Consider the following 22,440-nt stretch of genomic DNA (forward strand, 5'->3'; position numbering starts at 1 on the left):
GCCTCGCCCCAGGGCGCCCAGGTCTGGGGCTGCAATCAAAGCCCTAGTCACATTTGGTGCTCTGTAGCTGTTCTGCAGCTGTCCTCCAGGGTTCACCAGCACAGCTGGAACACAAGCCCTTCAGGACAGGGTTCCAGTCCCCAGGCCTCCCATTCTCCTCTGCTGCGTGCCTGGATCCTGCTAAATGTGCGCTGTTGACTGGCCAATGGTTGGCCCGCTGCTGCCTCAAAACATAGCTTTTGTTATTATTCCAGTATCATCAGGCAAACAGATCAGCAGATGGCTGCCATTGAAAAGATAGCTACAGTGCCCAAAAGGAAAAGGAGCCCCTCACCATGCAGGGCCGCTTGGGGGACCTCCGACGTCAGTCAGGAGGCTAGGGAAGTGGGCAGAACCATGGACAAGAGCCCTCATTGTGGTTTCCATGGGAAGGAATGGGCAAGGCAGGGGGAGCAGGTTCAGGATTGGCTAGTTTGAATAATTCCCATGGGCTCTAGGTGGTAGAAGCTGTGCTCACTGGTCTGGCACCTGGCCCTGCTCTAGGGGGATCAGGGCTTGCAAATATTGGCCCTGAGAGGGACAGCTTGATGATACAGGTAGCAGCTGGGGATGATGGGCTCTGGATTGGTTAGGTTGCATGTGAATTGTGTGTCCACAGGGGAGGAATCTCTATCTCTAAGAAAGGACCAGCTCTGAGAAGGGCAGTCTGTCCTGGGCCAGCAAGCCCCAAGGTGCCAAAGCATCATAAAATACGGAGAATAAAAGACAGGACGGGTACAACCACCTGTGAAAGCCAAAACAGCTGGAGGAAGAAGTGGGATGGAAGTGGTAAATAAAGGGAGAACAGAGAGGAAGAAAGTCCTGCAGCAAATATAACATAAGAAAGATGAAGCAATCGCCTGGGGAACTTTGTAGAACTTGTGCATGTTGGTACAAAGGCAAAGGAGGATTTTTCTTATGGGCCTTCTATGAACTCTCTCAGCCTGGGTGGAGGGGGACAGAGGGAAAGAATTCTGAGCCTGCACCCACAGGAGGGGCCCAGGAGGGACAGGAGTTCCGCCTCAGCTCTGCAATGACCCTGGAAGGCAGTCCACCTCTTTGTGCTCAGCCTCCCTCACACCCCTCCATCTCACAGAATGGCTTTGTGGGAACTTGAAATCACCCCTGAGTGGACGTATTTGGCAAGCCAAAAGGCACTCTGGTCTCCCTGTCTTAAAATGAAAGCCTAAGGTTTCTTCTGTCTCTGAAAGCGTCAGTTGTCCGCTCTCGGCTCTTGTGCTGGTGGTGGCCTCGCCATGTCTTTAACCCAGCCTGGGGCACAACAAAGACAAGCAGCAAGTGTCTGATGCACGCCTTGCTGTGCATCAGGGGCCACTTGAAGGTCTCCACTCATGAACGCAACCTCCACAACAGCCTGAGGAAGTGGATACTGTCATTACCCCTATTTTACAAATGAAGACATTGTGGCATGAAACACACAAGTGTCCATGGCTAGCAAATAGTCCAGTGGGGCCCTGGCTGGTGTAGCTCATTGGATTGCGCACGGGCCTGCGAACCAGAGGATCGAGGTTCGATTCCCAGTCAGGGCACATGCCTGGGTTGCAGGCCAGTTCCCTGCAGGCCAACTCCCAGCAGGGAACACACAAAAGGCAACCATACATTGATGTTTCTCTCTCTCTCTCCTTCCCCTTTAAAGGTAAATAAATAAATAAAATCTAAAAAAAAATAGTCCAGTGGGGATCTGAACTCCTCAGAATTCTCATCTGAGAAATAATAGGGCTGGGACTTGGATTAGATGATTCCTAAGGTTCTCTCATATCAGAGATTCTCTGAATTTCTGATTCATTTTCTCCCTGCTCTTACCCACTTCTTCCCCTAGAGAATAACTATTCACTAGAACTTGCAGGAATGATGGAGATGTTCTATATCTGAGCTGTCCAGTGAGATAGCCACTAGTTATACGACATCTTTCATCTGAATGAATCTCATTTTAATAGCCACTCATGGCCCAATACTTCTGGATCAGACAGTAGTGCAGCTCCAAAAGAATCTTGAAATTTGTATAAATGTATAATCATCTCTCCTCACAGCAGCCAGGAGAACTGGTGAGCATTCTAGAAGTTTCCATAAGGTTAAGTCAGAACCAGCTTTAGCCCCTCCCAAGAAACGTAAAGCACTCGCACTAAAAAGCCATTGTGTAGCCATAGTACCTCTCCTCTGAGCCCTAATATAGTCCCAAGACAGAATTTTCTGGGTCCCTGTTGGATTTGTACCTGACCCAGGCTGGTTACCAAGACTGACCATGTTACTTCCCCACAGGGTCTTGTCCCCCTGGCTCCTCTTCTTGCACCCCTGCCTTGCTGCCCTCCCCTTGCCTTCCAGAGCAGGTGCTCAATGGTCAACAGAGGGTCAACTGCCCTGCATTCAACCTTCCACACCCCCTTCCATAGCCGTCCTTGTTCTCCCTGTTTCTCTTCTCCCACTAAAGGCACAGCCTGCAAATTTGACATCCCTGTCCTTGAGTAGAGGCAGAAGGGCATCTCAACTTATCTAATGGGAAGCCCAAAGGGTGCTCCACACTCACTCTGCCTTCCCTGGGAGCCTAGCTACAGAGCCAAGGACTGTGACCATGGTAAAAATCAATATTTGATATTTGGCTCTCACTTCCATGGTGGTGGGATGCTGGAGTCCACCCAAGAGGTTGGGATTATGTCTACGGAGACTGAAGACAGGCTCCAGCCACTGCCAACCCTACAGCTAGCACAAACAATTCCACTGAAGTCTGGGTGTGTCAGAGTGTCTCATGGTGCCCAGACCATCAAAGAAAGCAATGAGAATCCCATTGACCTGCTTCCGGGACGCTCTCTCCCCAGGCGTGATGGACCACCACTTGGTCATGCACCAGCTACGCTGCAATGGGGTTCTTGAGGGCATCCGGATCTGCAGGAAAGGGTTCCCTAGCCGCATCCTTTATGCTGACTTCAAACAGCGGTAGGTTGTCTCATCTTTGCATCTGTCTTTTGAGTGCACCTTTGGACTTCCCCAGAAGTGCTCCTTGGGCTAGGCTCACCCCAGGGTGCCCACGGGCTTCATCTTGGGCTGGGGTGGAGGGGTGATCCTCTGCCCAATGTGAATGCCAGGCTGGCCCAAAATGGCTCCAAGGTCAGATCCCAGACCATATAGCCTGACTGAGACTCTAGATCAAAGTTTTGCTAGATAATCCTCTATTGCAGGGCTGCTTGTGCATTGTAGGATTTGGGCGACATCCCTGGTCTCTATCCACAGATGCCAGTAGCGAACCCAAAACCTATGAAAATCAAAAATGTCTCCAGACATTGTTAAATGTCCCCTGGGGAGACAAAATGTCCCCCTACACCTCCCCTACCCCCACTGAGACCCACTATTCTAGACCAATTCCTTCCAGCTACCATCCAGGCCCACAAGTCCAGGCTGCATCCAGAGTGGAGGGGGAAGGACCTTTCAGGGGTCTGCCAGGCACAGTGATCTCAGGTTCTGTTAAGGCAGGAAAAAGCCATGACTAGTGTGGCTCAGTTGATTGGGTGCCATTCTGCAAAGCGAAAGGTGGCTGGTTCAATTCTCGGTGAGGGCACATGCCTGTGGCGTCGCAGGTTTGGTCCCTGCTTGGGGTGCATACTGGAGGCAACCTACTGATGTTTCTCTCTCTCTTTCTCTCCTCCTCTCTCTAAGAGTAAGTAAATGAAAGCTTTAAAACAAAACAAAAAAACCATTTTCCCTGAAAACAAAATTCCTGCCATGCACTCTGCAGGGTTTCCTCACGTTGTTTCTCTCTTGCCACTGCCTGCTTGTCTAGAATCATCCCTAGATTCTCCTTCTGCCAGACCAGCTGTACAATATTCCATTTCCTCCTAAGGCTGGAAAAAGAGAAGGTTCTAGAAGGCCTGTTCTCAGGTATGGGGCCTTTCTTAAGGTGTGAGTCCAGTCAGGGAATTTCATCCCTTTGCTGAAACCACCACCCTAGCCCCACTTCCAGGCTGCTGCGGGGACCTAAGTAGGTGTGAGGCCTGACACACCTCCCAGGGCAGGGCTCCCTCGAGGGCAAGGTGTCGCCTCAGCCTCCTGTGCGCTGGGCCAACAGCTGGCAGACTCTTGTCACCTGTGGCACAGTGGATCCCTGCAATCTGCCTCCAGCCTCCCACTCCCATCCCAGGCACGATGGACCACCTCCTCTCGTTCCAGCCTTACCCAGGCCTTGCTGGCCAGTGCCCTCACAGGGCACCAAGGATGCTGGGCTAAGCAGTGAGAAGCAGATGCAGTTCTCTGAGGCCTCACTGATCGGCTGCCCCTGCCAGCAGCCCCAGAACCGACCTGCTGTCCTCCCTCCTCAGATACCGGATCCTCAATGCTAGCGCCATCCCAGAAGGGCAGTTTATCGACAGCAAAAATGCTTCTGAGAAGCTTCTGAACTCTATCGACGTGGACCGGGAGCAGTTCAGGTTCGGTCACACCAAGGTGAGAACAGGTGGAGCTGCGACACACACCTCCTCCCTACGCCCCTTCCCACCCTGTGTAACCACAGCCCAGGGCTGCTTGCCAGCTGAGTGGAAGAAAGGGGTCTCCTTCCCCATCTAGTCAACCTGACTACCCCTTGGTCCATAGCCCAGGTGGAGGGAGCCCTGTGACTGGGTGCAGAGGGCCCTGTCTCTGGGTCGGTTTTTAAGACTCTAGAGGCTTAATTGGCAGCTGGAGCCCCACCAGCCATAGAAGAAAGCAATGGGAGCTTGATGTCCTGGAGGCAGCAGAGGAGACACTAAAGGTGATGAAGGAGCCCCAGAGAAAGGAGAACACAGAAAGAATCCCAGGGACAGTGAGCACTTGAGAAGAATTGTTATAACCCATAAAAAGGGCTACTTATTGAGCACGTGTGCACTGAGTCTGGGACACGTCTTCTGTACACATCTTATTGATCCTCAATAACCTGATGGTGATGCAGACCTCACAGGGTTGTTGGGAGGGTGAGAAAGTGTAGCTTCCCAGGAAGCAAGAAACTTACAGTCACATGGATAGTGAGTAGCAAAGGCTGGCTTCTAATCCTGGCCTGACCCCAACACTCCACGTGTTGGAAAGGGACGGACCAGGACCAGAAGCATCCACCCCACCAGGGAAGAGCCTGCTGCCCCCAAGGGGACCCTACTTCCTTGGAACATTGTGGGGGCCAAGGAAGCCCTGCCTCTGTGGGCAGTGGATAGATGGGCCTGCAGTGGGACCAGCCTTCTCGGATGGGCAGAGAGGAAGGAGGACGGGCAGGTGGAAGTCTGGATCTCGCCTAATCTGGGCACAATTGAGCTCTGAGGTCACGTTCCAGACTCACTTTTGCTCTCTATATGTGAGCTCTGTCAGAATCTGTCCATGTGGGTTGGTGGGGCCTGGAAGGTGCTTGGGAGCAAGACACAGGAGGAGCTGCTGAGGACCCCAGAGCTGCGGAGCATTGAGTCCTGGGAGCCAGGTGGCTGCCAGTTCCTGTCAAGGGCTTAAAAGTCAAGGGCTGCAGTCCAACAGAGATGAGCTGATCACCTGCTGAAACAGAGCAAGGCTGTCTCTCCTTTAATACAGGTGTTTTTCAAAGCTGGGCTCCTGGGACTGTTGGAGGAGATGAGGGATGAGAAGCTGGTGACCCTGATGACACGCACACAGGCCCTGTGCCGAGGGTATCTGATGCGGGTGGAGTTCAAGAAGATGACGGAGAGGAGGTGACGTAGACCTCCCCCTCCTGCCACCTTACTCTGCCTTTCTTGGGCACTGATTACCACCTGCACTTTTAGTCTCGGGGTACTAACATACTTGTTCATCCACTTAACCAACATTTCCTGAGCAGGAATTCCATGCTGGGGTCTCTGCTTAGTCCTAGGGTTGTGGAAAGAAGCCCTGGTCTCCATGGGCTCATGGCCAGTGGGAAGCGCTCATGTGCATGGCTAATGTCAATGCCCATGATCCATACAATGTCAGAGTTACATTCAGGACAATGGGGGACTGTTGAGAATCAGTCTCCAGCCTTTCTGAGGGTTGCAGTTGGCATGAAAGGGTCGATAAGAAGAAAAAATTTTCTGAAAGAAGTTTTGCCAGTCTTGAGAGAGTATGGCCTGGGAGGGAGATGGACAAGCAGGTCACAATATTTGAAGCAAAGTGAGTGAGTCCATATTGAGTCATCTGGTCTATAGGGAGTTTTGGAAGGTGTGCAAGGAGACAAGTGAGAGGTTCGGAACTGCAGCTCAGAGAGGTCACTCTGGCAGCTATAAGGAGAATAGAACTGACAGCACAAGATAGGCCAAGACAAGGCTGTGGCAGAAGTCCAAATAATAAATGACAAGGCCCTAACTTAGGAAATAGTCAGTGGGTAAGAAAGGAGAGGATGGGTTGAGGAATATAGAAGAGTCTTATTCCTCCCATATTTCAGTAGAGGGAATAAAGCAATGGTGGCTATCTCCCTCTCCGCCTCCCATATTTCAGTAGAGGGAATAACAGCATTGGTGGCTGGTTAGGTGTAGGCATTTGGGTGGAAGTGGAGCATCTGGGCGGAAGCCCATTTTCCCAGATGCTCCAATACCCTGTATAGCTCTGACATTGTTGTTGCCATATGGGCCACCAAATGTATAGTCAAGAACATCTCCCAGGCAAAGAGCTTGGTGAAGTGAATGGAAGCTGGTGCAGAAATTTGAGATATACCAAAGAAGGGGTCCGCAGAGGAAAGTAGTTCTCAGGTGCACAGGGGCTGTGTGATAGGGAAGTACAGAGGATGGCAAATAGGCAACAGAGCTGGTGCCACCGAGATGGAGACCACAGTCGAAATTAGGAAAATAGGTCCATCCAGTGACGGCAGGAGTCTGGGAGACCCAGGGACTGAGGCAGCTCCTGGGTGCACACCGCCACTTACACATAAAGGGGAAGCCCATACGGCCAAATACTGTGAGACAGGGAACCTGTTTTATCACGCAATCAAAGGCAGAGGAGAGTTTCAAAAAGGTGAGTGTTAACATCTCACATGTGGGAGAAGCACCCAGTAAAACAGGAATAAAAGATGCCCCTCACACTGGTAATTGGGGTACTGGCATGCTCAGGCAGAGTGCTTTCCATGGGGGGGAGGGGACGGGTGGAAGCTGGTGAATGGGCGATCCACACAAGGCCTGTGCCCTCTCTCTCCTCCCAACTTTTGCCATGCTGTTTCCTCTGCCCACAACCCCCCCCCCACCCCGCCCCCGCCTTTGCAGAACCTATTCTGGAGTCCATAGTATCCGCACAGCTTGGCTGTGGCTCCTTCCCACCTAGGGGAATGGTGCAGGCCCAGGGTCCCACAGGGTCCCCGGGTCCCTCCTGTGTGGGAGGGAGACAAGACCTGGCTGTGGTTCATTCATGCCGACCCTAATGGATGTACAGGGAGTCCATTTTCTGCATCCAGTACAACATCCGCTCATTCATGAACGTCAAGCACTGGCCCTGGATGAACCTGTTCTTCAAGATCAAGCCACTGCTGAAGAGTGCGGAGGCGGAGAGGGAGATAGCCACCATGAAGGAAGACTTCGAGAAGGCCAAGGAAGAACTGGCCAGGTCTGAGGCTCGCCGGAAGGAGCTGGAGGAGAAGATGGTGTCCCTGCTGCAGGAAAAGAATGACCTCCAGTTGCAGGTCCAGTCTGTAAGTACCCTCTTCTTAAGAATCGAAAAAGAGGAGCAACCTGGAGGCTCCAGCAAGGTGTCTATTCAAGGGACATTGGTGCCACCTAGTGCTCACACAGAGTATAGCAGCACCACACTGCCAGTAAAAGAGAGCCTGCCACCCCCCACCCACCCGCCCCCCGCCCCCCGAGCCCCACTTCAACGAAGCAAAGACTGGAAAACAAGTCTACATCTTCCACACCGTGAATTCTGCTCACCCTGACTTCTCCCCGCCTTTCAAGGCAGCGTTAGACCTAGTTTGCTGTCGGTATGTCTCATCATAATAAGTAAAAATGAAATACTAATTAAATAATTCAAAGTGGATATAGGAATTTTCAATAGCATGTTTATAGCCAAACGTGCTTTAAAGATATACATTTTATCAGAGAAATAAGGGAAACAAAGCCATATATACAGTGCATAATACTCTATGTAATTGTATTATTTCACAAAGTTAAAGCATTTACTATTTGCCCTTTTAAAAAAGATTTTTTATTCATTTTTAGAGAGAGGGAAAAGAAGGGAGGGAAATATCAACGCATGGTTGCTTCTCACATGCTTCCTACCAGGGACCTGGCCCTCAACCCAGGCATGTGCCCTGACCGGGAATTGAACCAGTAACCCTTTGGTTCATAGGCTTGCACTCAATCCACTGAGCCATACCAGCCAGAGTGTCATTTTCCCTTTTTTAAACTCCTAAATACATTTACCTTTTGCCTTATGTGAAAAGCATTTTCTTCTCCCCTTTCACTTTCCCAGTTAGTATAGTGTGGTTACTAGAAGGGCTATCCAGAGCATAATGGGCAAGAGGGAAAGTTTTAGAACCAGGCTGCTGGGTTTAGACACAACATGCTCCATTTGATAGCTGTGTGAGCTCAGGCAAGATACTCATCCTCTTTTTGCCTCAGTATTGTTATCTGTCAAATGGTCATAGTAAATATACCCACCTCATTAGGCTGTCAGGAGGATTGGATGAGTCCATACACGTAAAATGCCTAGCACATAGCACATGTTCCATAAACACAGACACTTATTCTTGCCGGTCTCTTTTCATTCATGACCTTGAAAGGTGCATCCAGTCCTTACAATACTCATATGTGAGAAGCTATATATAGCCCAACGCAGTTTAAGAACTAATCTTGGTCTGTCCTAGAGACTCATTACGGAGTATTCTGGGACATGTTTGTACTTCATTACTTATTCCTGTCTACTTTGAATTTTCTGCTCTGTGGCTCAAGGAGGCAGGGCTACGGAGACATAGGCTGCACTTTTCTGTCAAAAGGTGAAAGGTAGTGCTGTTTTGAAAACATTTGTTAGCTTGTGATCACATAGAGGAGATGAGTCACCGTTTCGCTGGTGGGGGTGGGAAGACTGAGATGGCTGTGCGTCCAAACCAGGCAGGCTTGCAGATGCCTTATAAACTGTGAATGATGTTGCTTGAAATTATTTTAGGTGAGATTTTATTAGGTGGGTGATGCCCTTAACGGTTTAAAAGAAAAATATGTGGATGATATATGCGTGTGTTTGTGCACATGAGTATGTGTACATGTGTGTGTAAGTGTGTGACCCCTTCTTTAGGCCTTGCTCATGGACTTTTGGAGCAGAAAGCCCTTCTTGTCTAGGGCTGATCAAGAGGCCAATCAGAGCATAATGCTCTGGTTCTTTCAGGAAATGGAAAATCTGCTGGACGCTGAGGAACGGTGTGAAGGGCTCATCAAATGCAAGATTCAACTGGAAGCCAAAGTCAAGGAGCTGAATGAGAGATTGGAAGAGGAAGAGGAAATAAATTCTGAACTGGTTGCCAAGAAGAGGAATCTGGAAGATAAATGCTCCTCTCTTAAGAGAGACATCGATGACCTGGAGCTGACCCTGATGAAAGTAGAGAAGGAGAAGCATGCCACAGAGAACAAGGTGGGCAAAGCCAGGGGGTGCCCACAGTGTCCTGAACAGCCCTGACTCCCTCTCTGTATGCAGCAGACAGGTGGGCAGCCTTGCCTGGAAGTGAAAGGCAGGAGCAAGCAGATGGTGGTTCAGTCACACCAACTTCTGTCCTCTGCCTCATTCTCCACCCTGCAGGATTTCTCCACCCTCCTGCTGTCTGCCTGGGTGTGCCACACACTTATAGTCCCAATACTTCCTCCACAAAGCAGGAGACCTTGAGTCCTTTCCATCTTTGCTTTTGACCCCACTTGACACAGGAAGAGCAAACAAGAATGCTTGTAGGGGCCAGGCAGATAATGAGGGGAGGAGAGAGGAAGGAGGCAGAAAACTAGCTAATGGCAAGGACTGGCAAGGGGCTGGGGTACAGGGACCCTCATGGGTCGTTGGTAGAGTATAGGCTGATGTCAGTCAAATTAAGAACCCACAGAGCCTTCAATCCAGTGTTTTTGCTCCTCCATGTATAGACCAGGGAGTTTTCCCTTCAGTTGCTACAGGGACCTATACAAGGATGTTTGTGGCAGCAGTGCTTGTGGGGGGAAGGGCTGGAGGCAGTATCAGGGTCCATGATGGGGAGTGGAGAGGTGAGACCTGGAGGGTGAAGCCCAGGGAGGGCCACATAGCCATGCAGGGAGACAGGCTATTGCACAGAGAGCAGCAAGATGGGTAGAAAAGAACTAGTGCTAAGTGGAGGAAAAGTAAGAAAACAAAAAACACAGCATGATGCCATTATGTAGACTGAAATGACATGCATACAAAATAATAAATAGTTTACAAAAATAAACGAAGAACATAATACATGACTCATTTCACAATGGTTGCCAATGAGGTAGAACAAAGGATGAGGCTGGCCAGGTGTGAGATGACTCAATCAGTGCTAGGTCATCAATTGGGAGTAATGGAAAGAGACTATAGGGAAGGGTAAAGACTGTGGCAAACTGGAGAGCATTTACCCTGTCCATCAGTAGAAGCCATGACTCGGCTCCAGCCAGCTATTGCCAGGTGGGAATGGGAATCCGGCATTGCCAGAGCTTCCAACTTTCTGTAAGAAGCCAGAAATCCCGCTTTTATGTGAAGTCTCAAGTTTTTCAATGTTGCTAACTTATTGCAAAGTTGTAAACCACTTGAGGAACTAAAGTAAAGATGTCTGTGGCCAGATTCAGCCTATGGGTCAGGAGTTAGCCATCTCTCATCTGGAAGAATGAGAGTGAACTTTTCTCTCATGGGGAAAAGTTCAAATGAGTGCTTTGGAGCTCCATGTAGGGCACCCTTACCCAGCTTCCTGACTCCCAGGACTCCCACTCTGGGTTTCCTTGAGAGCACCTCAGCCTTCTCCTTCCCCTTCTCGTCTCATTTTAAACCCCAGTCAGCCAACCTAATAAGCAAATCTCCATGGATATGTTATGGACTACATGATTCCCACGACTCCCATGGACTACAGATTGATGGGTTACACTTCAGAGGCAGCAGATTTGCATTTAACAGTGCCCTTCAATAAAAGAATAACAAGTAACAATGTCCTCCAATAAAAGAATCATAGCCTTTGCTGGAAGCTTCTGGTTTAATTGTTTGAACATTCAATTAGTCTTGGTATTTTCCTAGGTAAAGAATCTCTCTGAAGAAATGACAGCCCTTGAAGAAAACATTTCCAAATTGACCAAGGAGAAAAAATCTCTGCAGGAGGCTCATCAGCAAACACTGGATGACCTTCAGGTTGAAGAAGACAAGGTCAATGGTCTCATCAAAATAAATGCCAAGCTAGAGCAGCAAGCAGATGATGTGAGTGTATTTTACTGCTGGGCACTAACGTGTATTGCTCTCAGGAGCTCAGGAAAGACAGGGTCTACATGGCGCAAGGTGAAAGCGCTCACACCCCAGGATCCGAGCTGGCTGGGCTGAGATCTCACCTGGAATGCTGAGCTAGCTGCTTAAACCCCACCTGTGAAACAGGAGGCAACTAGCTGCACCTCAGAGGGTTTCCATGGAAACTCAGCCTGTAGAGAGTTAGTGAATCATTAGCTGCTAATATCATCATTGTCGTCGTCGTCGTCTTCACTAGCATCCATTTCTATGTCTTCTAGCTTCCAAAAGCTTCAGGCTTGTACTAACATTGCTAAAAATGGGTTCTATTTTTACTGTGAAATGACCATTTCCCCCGATTATGTTACATTTTGTCCTTGGGGTTCAGAGTCTTCAGGTTTCACTCACAGTTGCAGGTAGAGCTTTACCAGGTGTCTTTCATTTTCCTGAGGCCACAGCAGGTGTGCTCCGCCCCTCCACCCCTGTGCTGACATGTACACGTGCACACACACTCGAAGGCTCCTACGCTAGTTGCATGGTGTAAGTAGGGGGAGGAGTGACGGTGTACAGTCTGGAGCAGTGCCCACCCCAGAAGCCCTGTCTGTTCCTGTCTGGGCAAGACCATGACCCTATGGGCACCATGTTTCCACAGGAGCCTGTCCTGGAACAGGCCGTGTGGAAATCGACTGGAAGAGGCACCACAGAGCCTCTGGGGGCTCCAGCCCCAGGGGTAGCCTTTGCCGAAAGGGAGGAAAGAGGAGAGTAAGGAGGGAATGGAAACTTGCCCCCTCCTGGGGCCAGGGGCATGTGTCACACTCGAAGCGTGCCGATGAAAGCCACAGGCATGTGTGCGGTGGCGCTGGAGAAAAGGGCAAGCTCGCTTCCCTGCAGGGTCTCAACCGCCCCACCCATGTCTCCCCAGCTCGAGGGCTGCTTGGAGCAGGAGAGGAAACTGCGGGCTGACCTGGAGAGGGTGAAGAGGAAGCTGGAAGGAGACCTGAAAATGTCCCAGGAATCCATTATGGATCTAGAGAACGACAGGCAGCAAGCAGAGGAGAAATTTAAAAAGTAGCTATTCCATCTTCGATCTCTGGTTTGAGCACAAAAGCCAGTGTGCCCCTTTCAAAGGTTTGTATTTCATGCTACTTTAACTACGGACATATCTACTTGCAGGAAGGAGTTTGAAATCAGTCAGCTGCAAACCAAAATTGACGACGAACAAGTTCACAGTTTGCAGTTACATAAGAAGATCAAAGACCTGCAGGTGAGAGTGGGGACCCCACCTCCCCTCCAGAAGGGCCTGCCAGCACCTCCCTGCCCTGCTCCCCTCATTTCTGTAGCTGCTTCTTTCTCCTTCCCCTTAGAGCTGGACAGAATGTCCTGCCCTTTCCTTTAATTTTTCAAATTAATATTTTAACTTTCTAAGTAACACATATGTAGATTTCCTCAGACATAATTAACCTATTACCAGTAAGGCTGAATGTTATTGACAGGGGTGTTTTGACCACCACCCCTGAGCCCAGTGCCTTGCTGTCTTCTCAGGGGCCACTGCCAGCTTCAGCTCAGTGTGCCCCCTTTGGGATGGTTTGCCATGGGTTTATGTGCACATAAGGTCCCCCAAATATATGTGCTGTATTGTATATGTCACCCACATTCATGTTTATAGATACACATAAACATACGAAGGAACAAGAGCATTAAAATGTGTGTACACATAATATATATAAAATATACACATAAAATATACATTAAAAATATTCTTGTGTTGAGATGATCACTCTGCAGCTTATTCCTTCCATGCAGCAATTTGTCCTGCAGAGCATCCTTGGCAGGCCTGGGCAGGCTGCTGACGCCTCCCAGAGTGGGGCTCCATCCCAGATGATCGAACCACTTCCCTGCTGAGGGCCACGTGCATTGTGGCCAAGTTTTTGTCATGAATTTCATCTTAGAGAGTATCCTTTTGATTACGAAGTCCACTCTCCAGCCTTCACTTTCCTGCCCTCCCCAAGTGGGCCGCTGGCCCCCAGCACTTCTGACACAGAGACCCTTGCAGGCCCGCACAGAAGAGCTGGAGGAAGAGGTCGAAGCAGAACACACACTCAGAGCCAAGATTGAGAAGCAGCGCTCAGATCTGGCCCGGGAACTGGAGGAGATCAGTGAGCGGCTGGAAGAGGCTGGGGGGGCCACTTCAGCCCAGATTGAGATGAACAAGAAGAGGGAGGCTGAGTTCCAGAAAATGCGCAGGGACCTGGAGGAGGCCACCCTGCAGCACGAAGCCACAGCGGCCGCCCTGAGGAAGAAGCATGCAGACAGTGTGGCTGAACTTGGGGAGCAGATAGACAACCTGCAGAGGGTCAAGCAGAAGCTGGAGAAGGAGAAGAGTGAGCTGAAGATGGAAATTGATGACATGGCCAGCAACATTGAGACCATCTCCAAGTCCAAGGTACCTGACTTTGCTCTGGGCACGTGCAAGGCTGCCACATCCACTGGCCCAGTGCACCTGTGCCATTAAATGCCCCAGTCAATGCACGTTCTCACCTGAATCCCTCTCCCTGCTCTGCCTGCTCCCCACTCCCCAAACTAATTCAGGTCAAACTTGAGCCAATGACCAGCCACGACTCAGGGCCTCGCCATCCTTCCAGAGTTTTCCAGAAAGCTTCCAATTCATCTGGCATTTTTTAGAACTAACCCTGTGGAATGGATTGCATCAAAGGGTCTTGCTCGGTATGGCCACCATCTTAGCCTGCAACATTAGTCACTGGGAAGCATAGCCAACATGAAAGTGCACATGAGACCCAGGCGGATCCAGGTTGGATAGCATTTGAAGCATTTAAAACTCAAGTGGGGAAGGGCTTTTTAAGAAAATATACATAAATTGTGAATACAAAACTAAGCATGTAAGTAAATATTTATTCAGAATGAGAAAAATAAGTCACAAATTATTGGCACCTTGGAAACTGAGGTCCCTCCCTTCTCAAACCTCTCAGGCCATTTGTCAGAAATGCCTACCCAGGAATAAATTCTTGCTTTTGAGTGGCTCCCCCTCCCCACCTGGAATCTCAGCTCCCTGAAGCTGAGGCCCCTGCAGAGAAGGGCACTGAAGTGTAAATGGCACCAGCTTCCTGGCAAACTAGCCTACTGTATGGCTTTAAAGAAGAGATTTCCCCCTAGGGTAACTGTGTTCCTAGACTCAAGAGTTGCCCTCATTCAGGGAGCTCCAAGCTGTATGTGAAACTGCTGCTAGGCTAGGACATGGGATGACCCCTGGTGTAGGGCCAAGGACCTCCTACAGAGGGCTGCTCCAGTGTCTGCAGAGGAAAGGGATGCAGAGAAAGATGGGAGAACTAAGGTGGTCTCCATGGTGCCTTTTGCTGTTTATAGCACCTGGGTTCACACAGCTCATTCATTCTTTTGATTCTTCCTCACTGCAACTCCTTTCTCTCTCTCTCTCTAACTTAGTCATTGTTGTGCCTGCCTTGGTTTTTTTTCCCTTTCCTTAAGAAATTTGTCTGTATGTATTCTCTCTGTCTCTCTCCCATCCACCTTTCCTTCTCCCCACCTCTCTCCTTTATAGCAAGCCAAGCCAAGCATCGCCCACACACCACCTTTAACCATCATCCCTATCTCCATCGCTACTTCCTGCTGTAGTTCTCACTTTTAAAATCCAGTGGAAGAAGTACTTTATATTACCTTATATTTTTTAATTTGTCGACTTAAGTTGTTGACTTTTATTTTTCTCTTTGTGAGTTCCCATTCCTTTCCAACTACCCCTGATTTAATTATTTCATGCATATATTTCATCTTCTCAAAGCTATCCTGAGCTCCTTGGGGTCTTCCTTTGAATCTAATATCCCTGCTTCTTCTGCTGGCATCTCATACTTCGCAGTCTAAGGATGAATAAATGATCAACATGTTTATTTATGTTAGGCGAGGTGCGGGGAGGAGGGAAGAGGTCTGCAGAATAAACAAGGTTTTTAAACAGGCTTCACAAAAATGCAGGACAACTGGGCCGTGCGGGGGTGAATCTCTACAGGCTACCTCTGCCACAGGGGGCTTTCCCTATAATTCAGTGAAACGCTCAACTGCCACCTGAATACATTGCTTGCAAATGGACACACCAGAAAGTGTTATTTTTTACATGGCAGTAGAGTTACTTATGTTATAAGAAGATCCCAGGGTTCCTTTGAGTGGCATCTTCTCAAAGGCTTGTTTACAAATCATTAAATGCTTATCTGCCAAATGCTGCTATTGGAGATAAAACAGCAATCACAAATAAAAAGAAAGCAAATACAAAATGACTTTTTTAAACTTACCTCTATGGGCTCTTTATTTCTTTTTTAAAATATATTTTATTGATTATGTTACTGCAGTTGTCCCATTTCCCCTCTTCACTCCCCTCCACTTTGCACACCCTCTCCCACCCACATTCCCCCCTTTGGTTCATGTCCATGGGTCGTACATACAAGTTCTTCGGCTTCTACATTTTCTATACTATTCTTACCTTCCCTCTGTCTGTTTTCTACCTACCATCTATGCTTCTTATTCTCTGTACCTTTTCCCCCCCTATCCCCCTTCCACTCTCCTATTGATAACCCTCCATGTGATCTCCATTTCTATGGTTCTGTTCCTGTTCAGGTTGCTTAGTTTGCTTTTGTTTTTGTTTTAGGTGTGGTTGTTAATAACCGAATTTGCTGTCATTTTACTGTTCATACTTTTTATCTTTTTTCTTAGATAAGTCCCTTTAACATTTCATATAATAAGAACTTGGTGATGATGAACTCCTTTAACTTGACCTTATCTGTGAAGCACTTTATCTGTCCTTCCATTCTAAATGAAAGTTTTGCTGGATAAAGCAATCTTGGATGTAGGTCCTTGCCTTTCATAACTTGGAATATTTCTTTCCAGCCCCTTCCTGCCTGTAAGGTCTCTTTTGAGAAATCAGCTGACAGTCTGATGGGCACTCCTTTGTAGGTAACTGCCTCCTTATCTTTTGCTGCTTCTAGGATTCTCTCCTTCATTTTAATCTTGGGTCATGTAATTATGATGTGCCTTGGTGTGTTCCTCCTTGGGTTCAACTTCTTTGGGACTCTCTGAGACTTCCTGGAAATCTATTTCCTTTGCCAGACTGGGGAAGTTCTCTTTCATTATTTGTTCGAATAAGTTTTCAATTTGTTGCTGTTCCTCTTCTCCTTCCAATACCCCTATAATTCAGATGTTGGAATGTTTAAAGATGTCCTGGAGGTTCCTAAGCCTCTCCTGATTTTTTTGAATTCTTGTTTCTTCATTCTTTTCTGGTTGGATGTTTCTTCCCCCCTTCTAGTCCACACCATTGATTTGAGTTCCAGTTTACTTCCCATCACCGTTGGTTCCCTATACATTTTTTTAATTCCACTTAGCTTAGCCTTCATTTTTTCATCTAATTTGCCATGAAATTCAACCAATTCTGTAAGCATACTGATTACTGATGTTTTGAACTGTGCATCTGATAGATTGTCTATCTCTTTATTGCATTTTTCTTAGTTGTATTTTTTTCTGGAGCTTTGATCTGTTCTTCCATTTGGGCCTTCTTTTTCTGTCTTGATGTACCCGTTACACAATGAGGGGCAGAGCCTTAGGTGTTGACCAGGGAGGGGTAACCCACATTGCTGCTTTGTGATGCTGTATGTGGGGAAGGGGTCTGAGAGGGAACAATGGTTCTCCAGTCCCTCATCTTGCTCCGCTCTCTGCCAGATTTCAGTCACTTCCTGCACTACCCACAGGCAAATTTGGCTCTTCTGGTGGTGATTCCTGGGTGGGTGGGCTTGTGTATGTTCTAGGACCCTGTAGATCTCCAACAAACTCTCCTGTGAGGCTGGGAGTCTCTCATGCTGCTGTCTCTCATGCTGGGAGTCTCTCAACCTTCACAGGTGTTTTCAATCAGTGTTTTGAGGCTTTATTTCCTGGAGAAAACACTGTTTATTTCCTATTGAAAACACTGTTTTCAATCAGTGTTTTGAGGCTTTATTTCCAGCAACCCTGGAGCCCTGGGTTGCTTGGTCTGTTTTGCTCCCCAATTGTTTCTCCTGGTTTATCTGCACATGAATGTGGGACTGCCTGCTCTACCAGCTGCCACCTTGCCAGGTCTGCCAGCTGCTGTCTTGCTGGCCAGCTACAGATCTGCGTGCCCCGCTCCACAATCTGCCACTTCGCTGGATCCACCACCTCCTTGCTGCATTGCTGGGAGTCCTCTCTGCCCTGGCTGCCAGACTCTCTGCCACCCCCCACCACCACCACCAACCAGTCTGGATGATTGTGTCGTCTTTAACTCCTTGGTTGTCAGATTTCCATACAGTTCGATTTTCTGTTAGTTATGGATGTTTTTTGTTTTTTAAATTGTTGTTGTCCTTCTTTTGATTGTGTGAGGAGGCACAGTGTGTCTCCCTATGCCTCCATCTTGGCCAGAAGTTCGCTCTTTATTTCTATTTTACCTGATAAGAAGTTAAACTATCGGACTGTCCAGTTCAACACTGGACACCAGGAACCCACTTTCCCATTCTTGTTTTCTTTTTTTTTAAGGGTAACATGGAAAGAATGTGCCGGACTGTGGAAGACCAATTAAATGAACTCAAAGCCAAGGATGAGCAGCAGACACAGTTAATCCATGATCTGAACATGCAGAAGGCAAGATTGCAGACCCAGCATGGTGAGCATGGACAGGGCACTGGGGTCCTGCGGGGCCACACTGGTGGGGAGGGGCAGCGGGGCCAACACAGGGACCACTTCTGTTGTTAGGGGAACTGAGTCACCAGGTGGAAGAGAAGGAGGCTCTGGTTTCACAGCTGACCAAAGGCAAGCAGGCCCTCACACAGCAGCTGGATGAGCTGAAGAGGCAGCTGGAGGAAGAAACCAAGGTAAGGACAACTCTCCTTGGTATGGCAGAATCAGACAGAACCTGAGAATCTGAGAAGCTACAGAGTGGGTTGGAGGCAGGGCTGCGTGACAGAAGCAGAGGCTTCTCCTCTCTGCCTTGAGCCTGGTCTTTCAGGTAAGGGGACTTTGGCGTTGGACCTTCTTCCTCAGAGCAAGAAAACTCCTTCAGGGAACTCCCTTCTCTGGTTTCTCTGCCCCACAGCGTGGTGTGATGAACTCCCCTCTCCACCCAGGGGCACCCCTCCCCATCACTGCCTCTGTGTATTTTTTCACACTACCTAGCAGTTCATTACAGTCCCATAAAACATCCCGGTCTTTCTTCTTCATCACACTTTGCCTTTCCCCTGCTATAACACCCAATTGTAAGCTACTCTCCTGCCAAAAGACTGCTTGGTTTAAGGGGGACTTGGGGCATCTGCACAAACATGAACAGCATCACCACATTCTTGATGTCAATATCTAGGTGTTTATGTTTGTATTGCATGTGCCTCATTGATCCGTAAACTCCTAGAGGACAAGAAGGATTTTTTCCTCACTGTGGTTGTTAACAGTAGGCATGGTGCACAGCAGAACAGTACACACAGTACATGCTTAGCAAATGCTGCTGATGTGTGTTCAAGCACTAGAATGAGAATCCAAGAGTCCACAAGAGTATCTAATTGTAATTCTGATGTCGCCATGCCCATCCAAGCCTGAGAGAGCAATCCTTTCGCATTCTCTCAGGCTCTATCTAAATGAGAGCAGTGCTCCATTTGCCTGCCATCTCCCTGTTGTACATATGGTGGGAGTGGTGGATGCAGGGCCAGAGGAGCAATGAGAACCAGAGCCTGACTGAGTAATGAGAATGTCCACTTGAGGAGCAGGGCTGTCCTCTGGCCAGGGCACTGTAGCAGCTGCGCTTTCCTTCTTGGGCCAAGTTTTGGTGTCTGGCAGAGGGATTGGCCTGTATAATAGTTTAGGTGCTCAATAAATACCTGTTCTGTGAGCCAGGTGGTTTGAAGACTTGTGGCCCAGTCCTACCTACCCTTGGATCAGTATCATATGGAAGTATTTGGGTGACAAAATCTCTCCACTTCCCACTGCCAGGATGTTGTATCACCATTGGATACCAAATAAATGTTCATATTTAGTACTGAAATATATATACACACACACACATACACACATACAGTGAGAGGGTGAAAGTGTATGACTTGCTGCACTTGGTGGCACCAACATGTTTTGTGACTATGATGATGAGAGCTAAACTGTCCATCCTCCTGACCAGGTAGAAAATTGTGTGGGGGCCCTGGGCATGACCTCCCTGCTCAGGAAGAGGAGGCAGAGCCATGGGGTGGCAGGGATCACACAGGGTCCACAGATATGGAGAAACAGTCCACTGGTGGCAGCAGATGCTTTCAAGTTGTTTGCGATCACAGCATTCCATAGCATTGTATCAAGTAGAGAGGAGGAAGGTATTCCCTTTCCAATTTTGCTTCAATTCGGATTGCATAAGGAATTGCTCTCATCTTGGATATCATCTCTTTAGCACTTGCTCATTTTCCTTATTAAGACAGAGAAATAAGCACAGAGCCATAGCAGCAAAGTACCTCATCCGAAAGTAATGGTATTACTTTATTTCTGTTGCACTTATTCTTTTTTCTTATCCAAACCTGAAGATGTGTTTATTGATTTTTATAGAGAGAGAAAGAGGGGAGGGAAGGAGAAAAAGAGAAAGAGAGAGAGAGAGAGACATCGATCGGTTGCCTCTCGTATGTGCCCCAACTAGGGATTGAACCTGCAACCTTTTGGTGTGTGGGACAACACTCCAACTAACTGAGCCCCCAGCCAGGGCAATAGCATTTATTCTTACAGTTACATTCTGATTATTATCAATGTTAATGTTGTTCTATTTACTGTAGGGTAAGTTTACTTTTAAAATATTTAAATTTAATAGAGGAGTCAACTTTTTTTTAAAAATTAAGTAAATAAAACAAGTAACATGCTGTCACAGCAACATCTGTGAAGGCAGCATGAAAATGATTCAACTTAGGAAGTGCAATTTAAATGAAAATGCCTTAACTTGGAGCATAGCATATTCTACATTCTGTCACCACGGTAATTCTCAGGCCAAGAACGCCCTGGCCCATGCCCTGCAGTCCTCCCGCCACGACTGTGACCTGCTGCGGGAACAGTACGAGGAGGAGCAGGAAGCCAAGGCCGAGCTGCAGAGGGCACTGTCCAAGGCCAACAGCGAGGTTGCCCAGTGGAGGACCAAGTACGAGACGGATGCCATCCAGCGCACAGAGGAGCTGGAGGAGGCCAAGTACGGCTCCCAGGTTACAGCAAGAGAGGTGGCTCTAGGCACAAGTGAAGGAACAGAGCATCTCTCTTCCCAGGCCTTGGGGTTTTCTTAAGCATTCACATAGGGAGTTCCTGTCCTTCCTGCGGTGTACCATCCATCCCATCTGGTCCCTTTGGTGCCTCCTCAGTGACCTGCTTTGTTACTAAGCACTTGGGGATCCTTCAGATGTCACTTAAACCCTCTCCATTCATCAAACTCCAAGTCTGGCTCTAATCAAGTTCCAATCCCTACAGGCTGTTTCTGTCCTGATATAACACTTCCACAATAGTCCACTTTTGTCAGAAAAAAATCTGGTTCTCTTAGGAAAAAACTGGCCCAGAGGTTGCAAGAAGCTGAGGAAAACACGGAGGCGGTGAGCTCCAAGTGCGCTTCCTTGGAGAAAACCAAACAGCGGCTGCAGGGAGAGGTGGACGACCTGATGCTGGGTTTGGAGCGAGCCAACACCGCCTGCGCCACCCTGGACAAGAAGCAGAGGAACTTCGATAAGGTCATCCCCTACCATGTGACGGCAGTGGGATGAATGGGTCAGCCCTTCACGCCCATGTGTGTGTGATGTGCACACAGCCGAGGGGGCCCTCAGTCTGAGCAGTGAGTCCCAGTCCAGGGAGGTTTGGGAAATTGCGGTGTCTCTTTACTTTTGTGACGAAAATTTTCTATTTACTTAAAGGAAATTTTCTATTTACTTAAAGCTAATTCAGTTTACTGTGAGACGAAAACATACAGCAGGCCATTAGATGGATACCAGAATGGGGAGTCCCTGACTTGGAATGGGGGCCCCCGTTTTTCTCTAGTCCCAAGGATGGAAGGGCAAATAAAACCTTGGTGTTGTTGATGGTCCCCTGACCCTTTCTGTTTCTCAAGTGTCCCTTTATCTTCTCCTAGGTCCTCACAGAGTGGAAGCAGAAGCTGGATGAGAGTCAAGCTGAGTTGGAAGCATCTCAAAAAGAGTCCAGGTCACTTAGTACTGAAATTTTCAAGATGCAGAACACCTACGAGGAGGTGGTGGATCAGTTAGAGACACTGAGGCGGGAGAATAAAAATCTGCAAGGTAAGCTCTCTCCTTACCATGGGTGTGTGATATTCTCCTTCTCTTCTGGCCACCCTCCCCCACATGTGCACAGCCACCTCCAAACGCCTCCTCCTTCCCACCACCCCACAAAATCCTCACATCTGCTTAGTTTACTTTGATGCCTGAGCCCTCCTAATGTAAGGCATAGTTATAACAAAGTCACATGCTCAGAAACAGGGCACAGGGGGTTACAGAACATCTCCCCAGATGTCTCCCACAGATGTCTCTGTGTAGCTTTGTGTCCTTGGATATGTCACTAAGTCCCTTAGGTCCTTAGACTCCTGACCTACAAAATTAAACCAGCCCTGGCCAGTACATCTCTGTTGGTTGGACCATCATCCCATAACCAAAGGGTTGTAGGTCCAATCTCTTGCTTAGACGCATACAGGAGGCAACCAATTGATATTTTTCTCTCTCTTCTTCTCTCTCTAATAGGAACTTTTTTAAATGTCCTCATGTAAGGATAAAAAACTTACATAGACCCAAAAGCTCTAAAAGACAATGATTCTATGCATTTTGTGCACAATTCTCATCTCTGGTCCTCTGGACCACTTTGTGTACTTGGTGAAGTTCTAGGGCCGTGCACTCTTCTTGTCACTCCTCTTTCTGCACAGTTCAGGTGAGGCAGTCCACCTGCATTTTGCTGACACATCACCCAAAGGGCTTCTTGTATTTTCTCCTATATAAATGTCCT

General features: G+C 48.3%; 1 protein-coding gene across 1 annotated transcript in view; it reads left to right on the top strand.

The window, feature by feature from the left end:
- Nucleotides 1-22,440, top strand: part of LOC118974618 (myosin-13) — a 49,812-nt gene that overhangs the window by 17,169 nt on the left and 10,203 nt on the right. The window contains exons 17-30 of the mRNA XM_037028109.1: nt 2,874-2,991; nt 4,368-4,491; nt 5,593-5,729; nt 7,411-7,666; nt 9,355-9,597; nt 11,227-11,403; nt 12,347-12,492; nt 12,598-12,688; nt 13,478-13,867; nt 17,980-18,106; nt 18,196-18,314; nt 20,442-20,638; nt 20,981-21,164; nt 21,560-21,725. Coding sequence (XP_036884004.1) covers nt 2,874-2,991; nt 4,368-4,491; nt 5,593-5,729; nt 7,411-7,666; nt 9,355-9,597; nt 11,227-11,403; nt 12,347-12,492; nt 12,598-12,688; nt 13,478-13,867; nt 17,980-18,106; nt 18,196-18,314; nt 20,442-20,638; nt 20,981-21,164; nt 21,560-21,725 — 2,475 coding nt within the window. The remainder of the gene's footprint in view (nt 1-2,873; nt 2,992-4,367; nt 4,492-5,592; nt 5,730-7,410; nt 7,667-9,354; nt 9,598-11,226; nt 11,404-12,346; nt 12,493-12,597; nt 12,689-13,477; nt 13,868-17,979; nt 18,107-18,195; nt 18,315-20,441; nt 20,639-20,980; nt 21,165-21,559; nt 21,726-22,440) is intronic.

Source organism: Sturnira hondurensis, unplaced genomic scaffold (genome assembly GCF_014824575.4).
Source record: "Sturnira hondurensis isolate 20B ecotype Veracruz unplaced genomic scaffold, ASM1482457v3 Scaffold0019835, whole genome shotgun sequence".
Lineage (NCBI taxonomy): Eukaryota > Metazoa > Chordata > Mammalia > Chiroptera > Phyllostomidae > Sturnira > Sturnira hondurensis.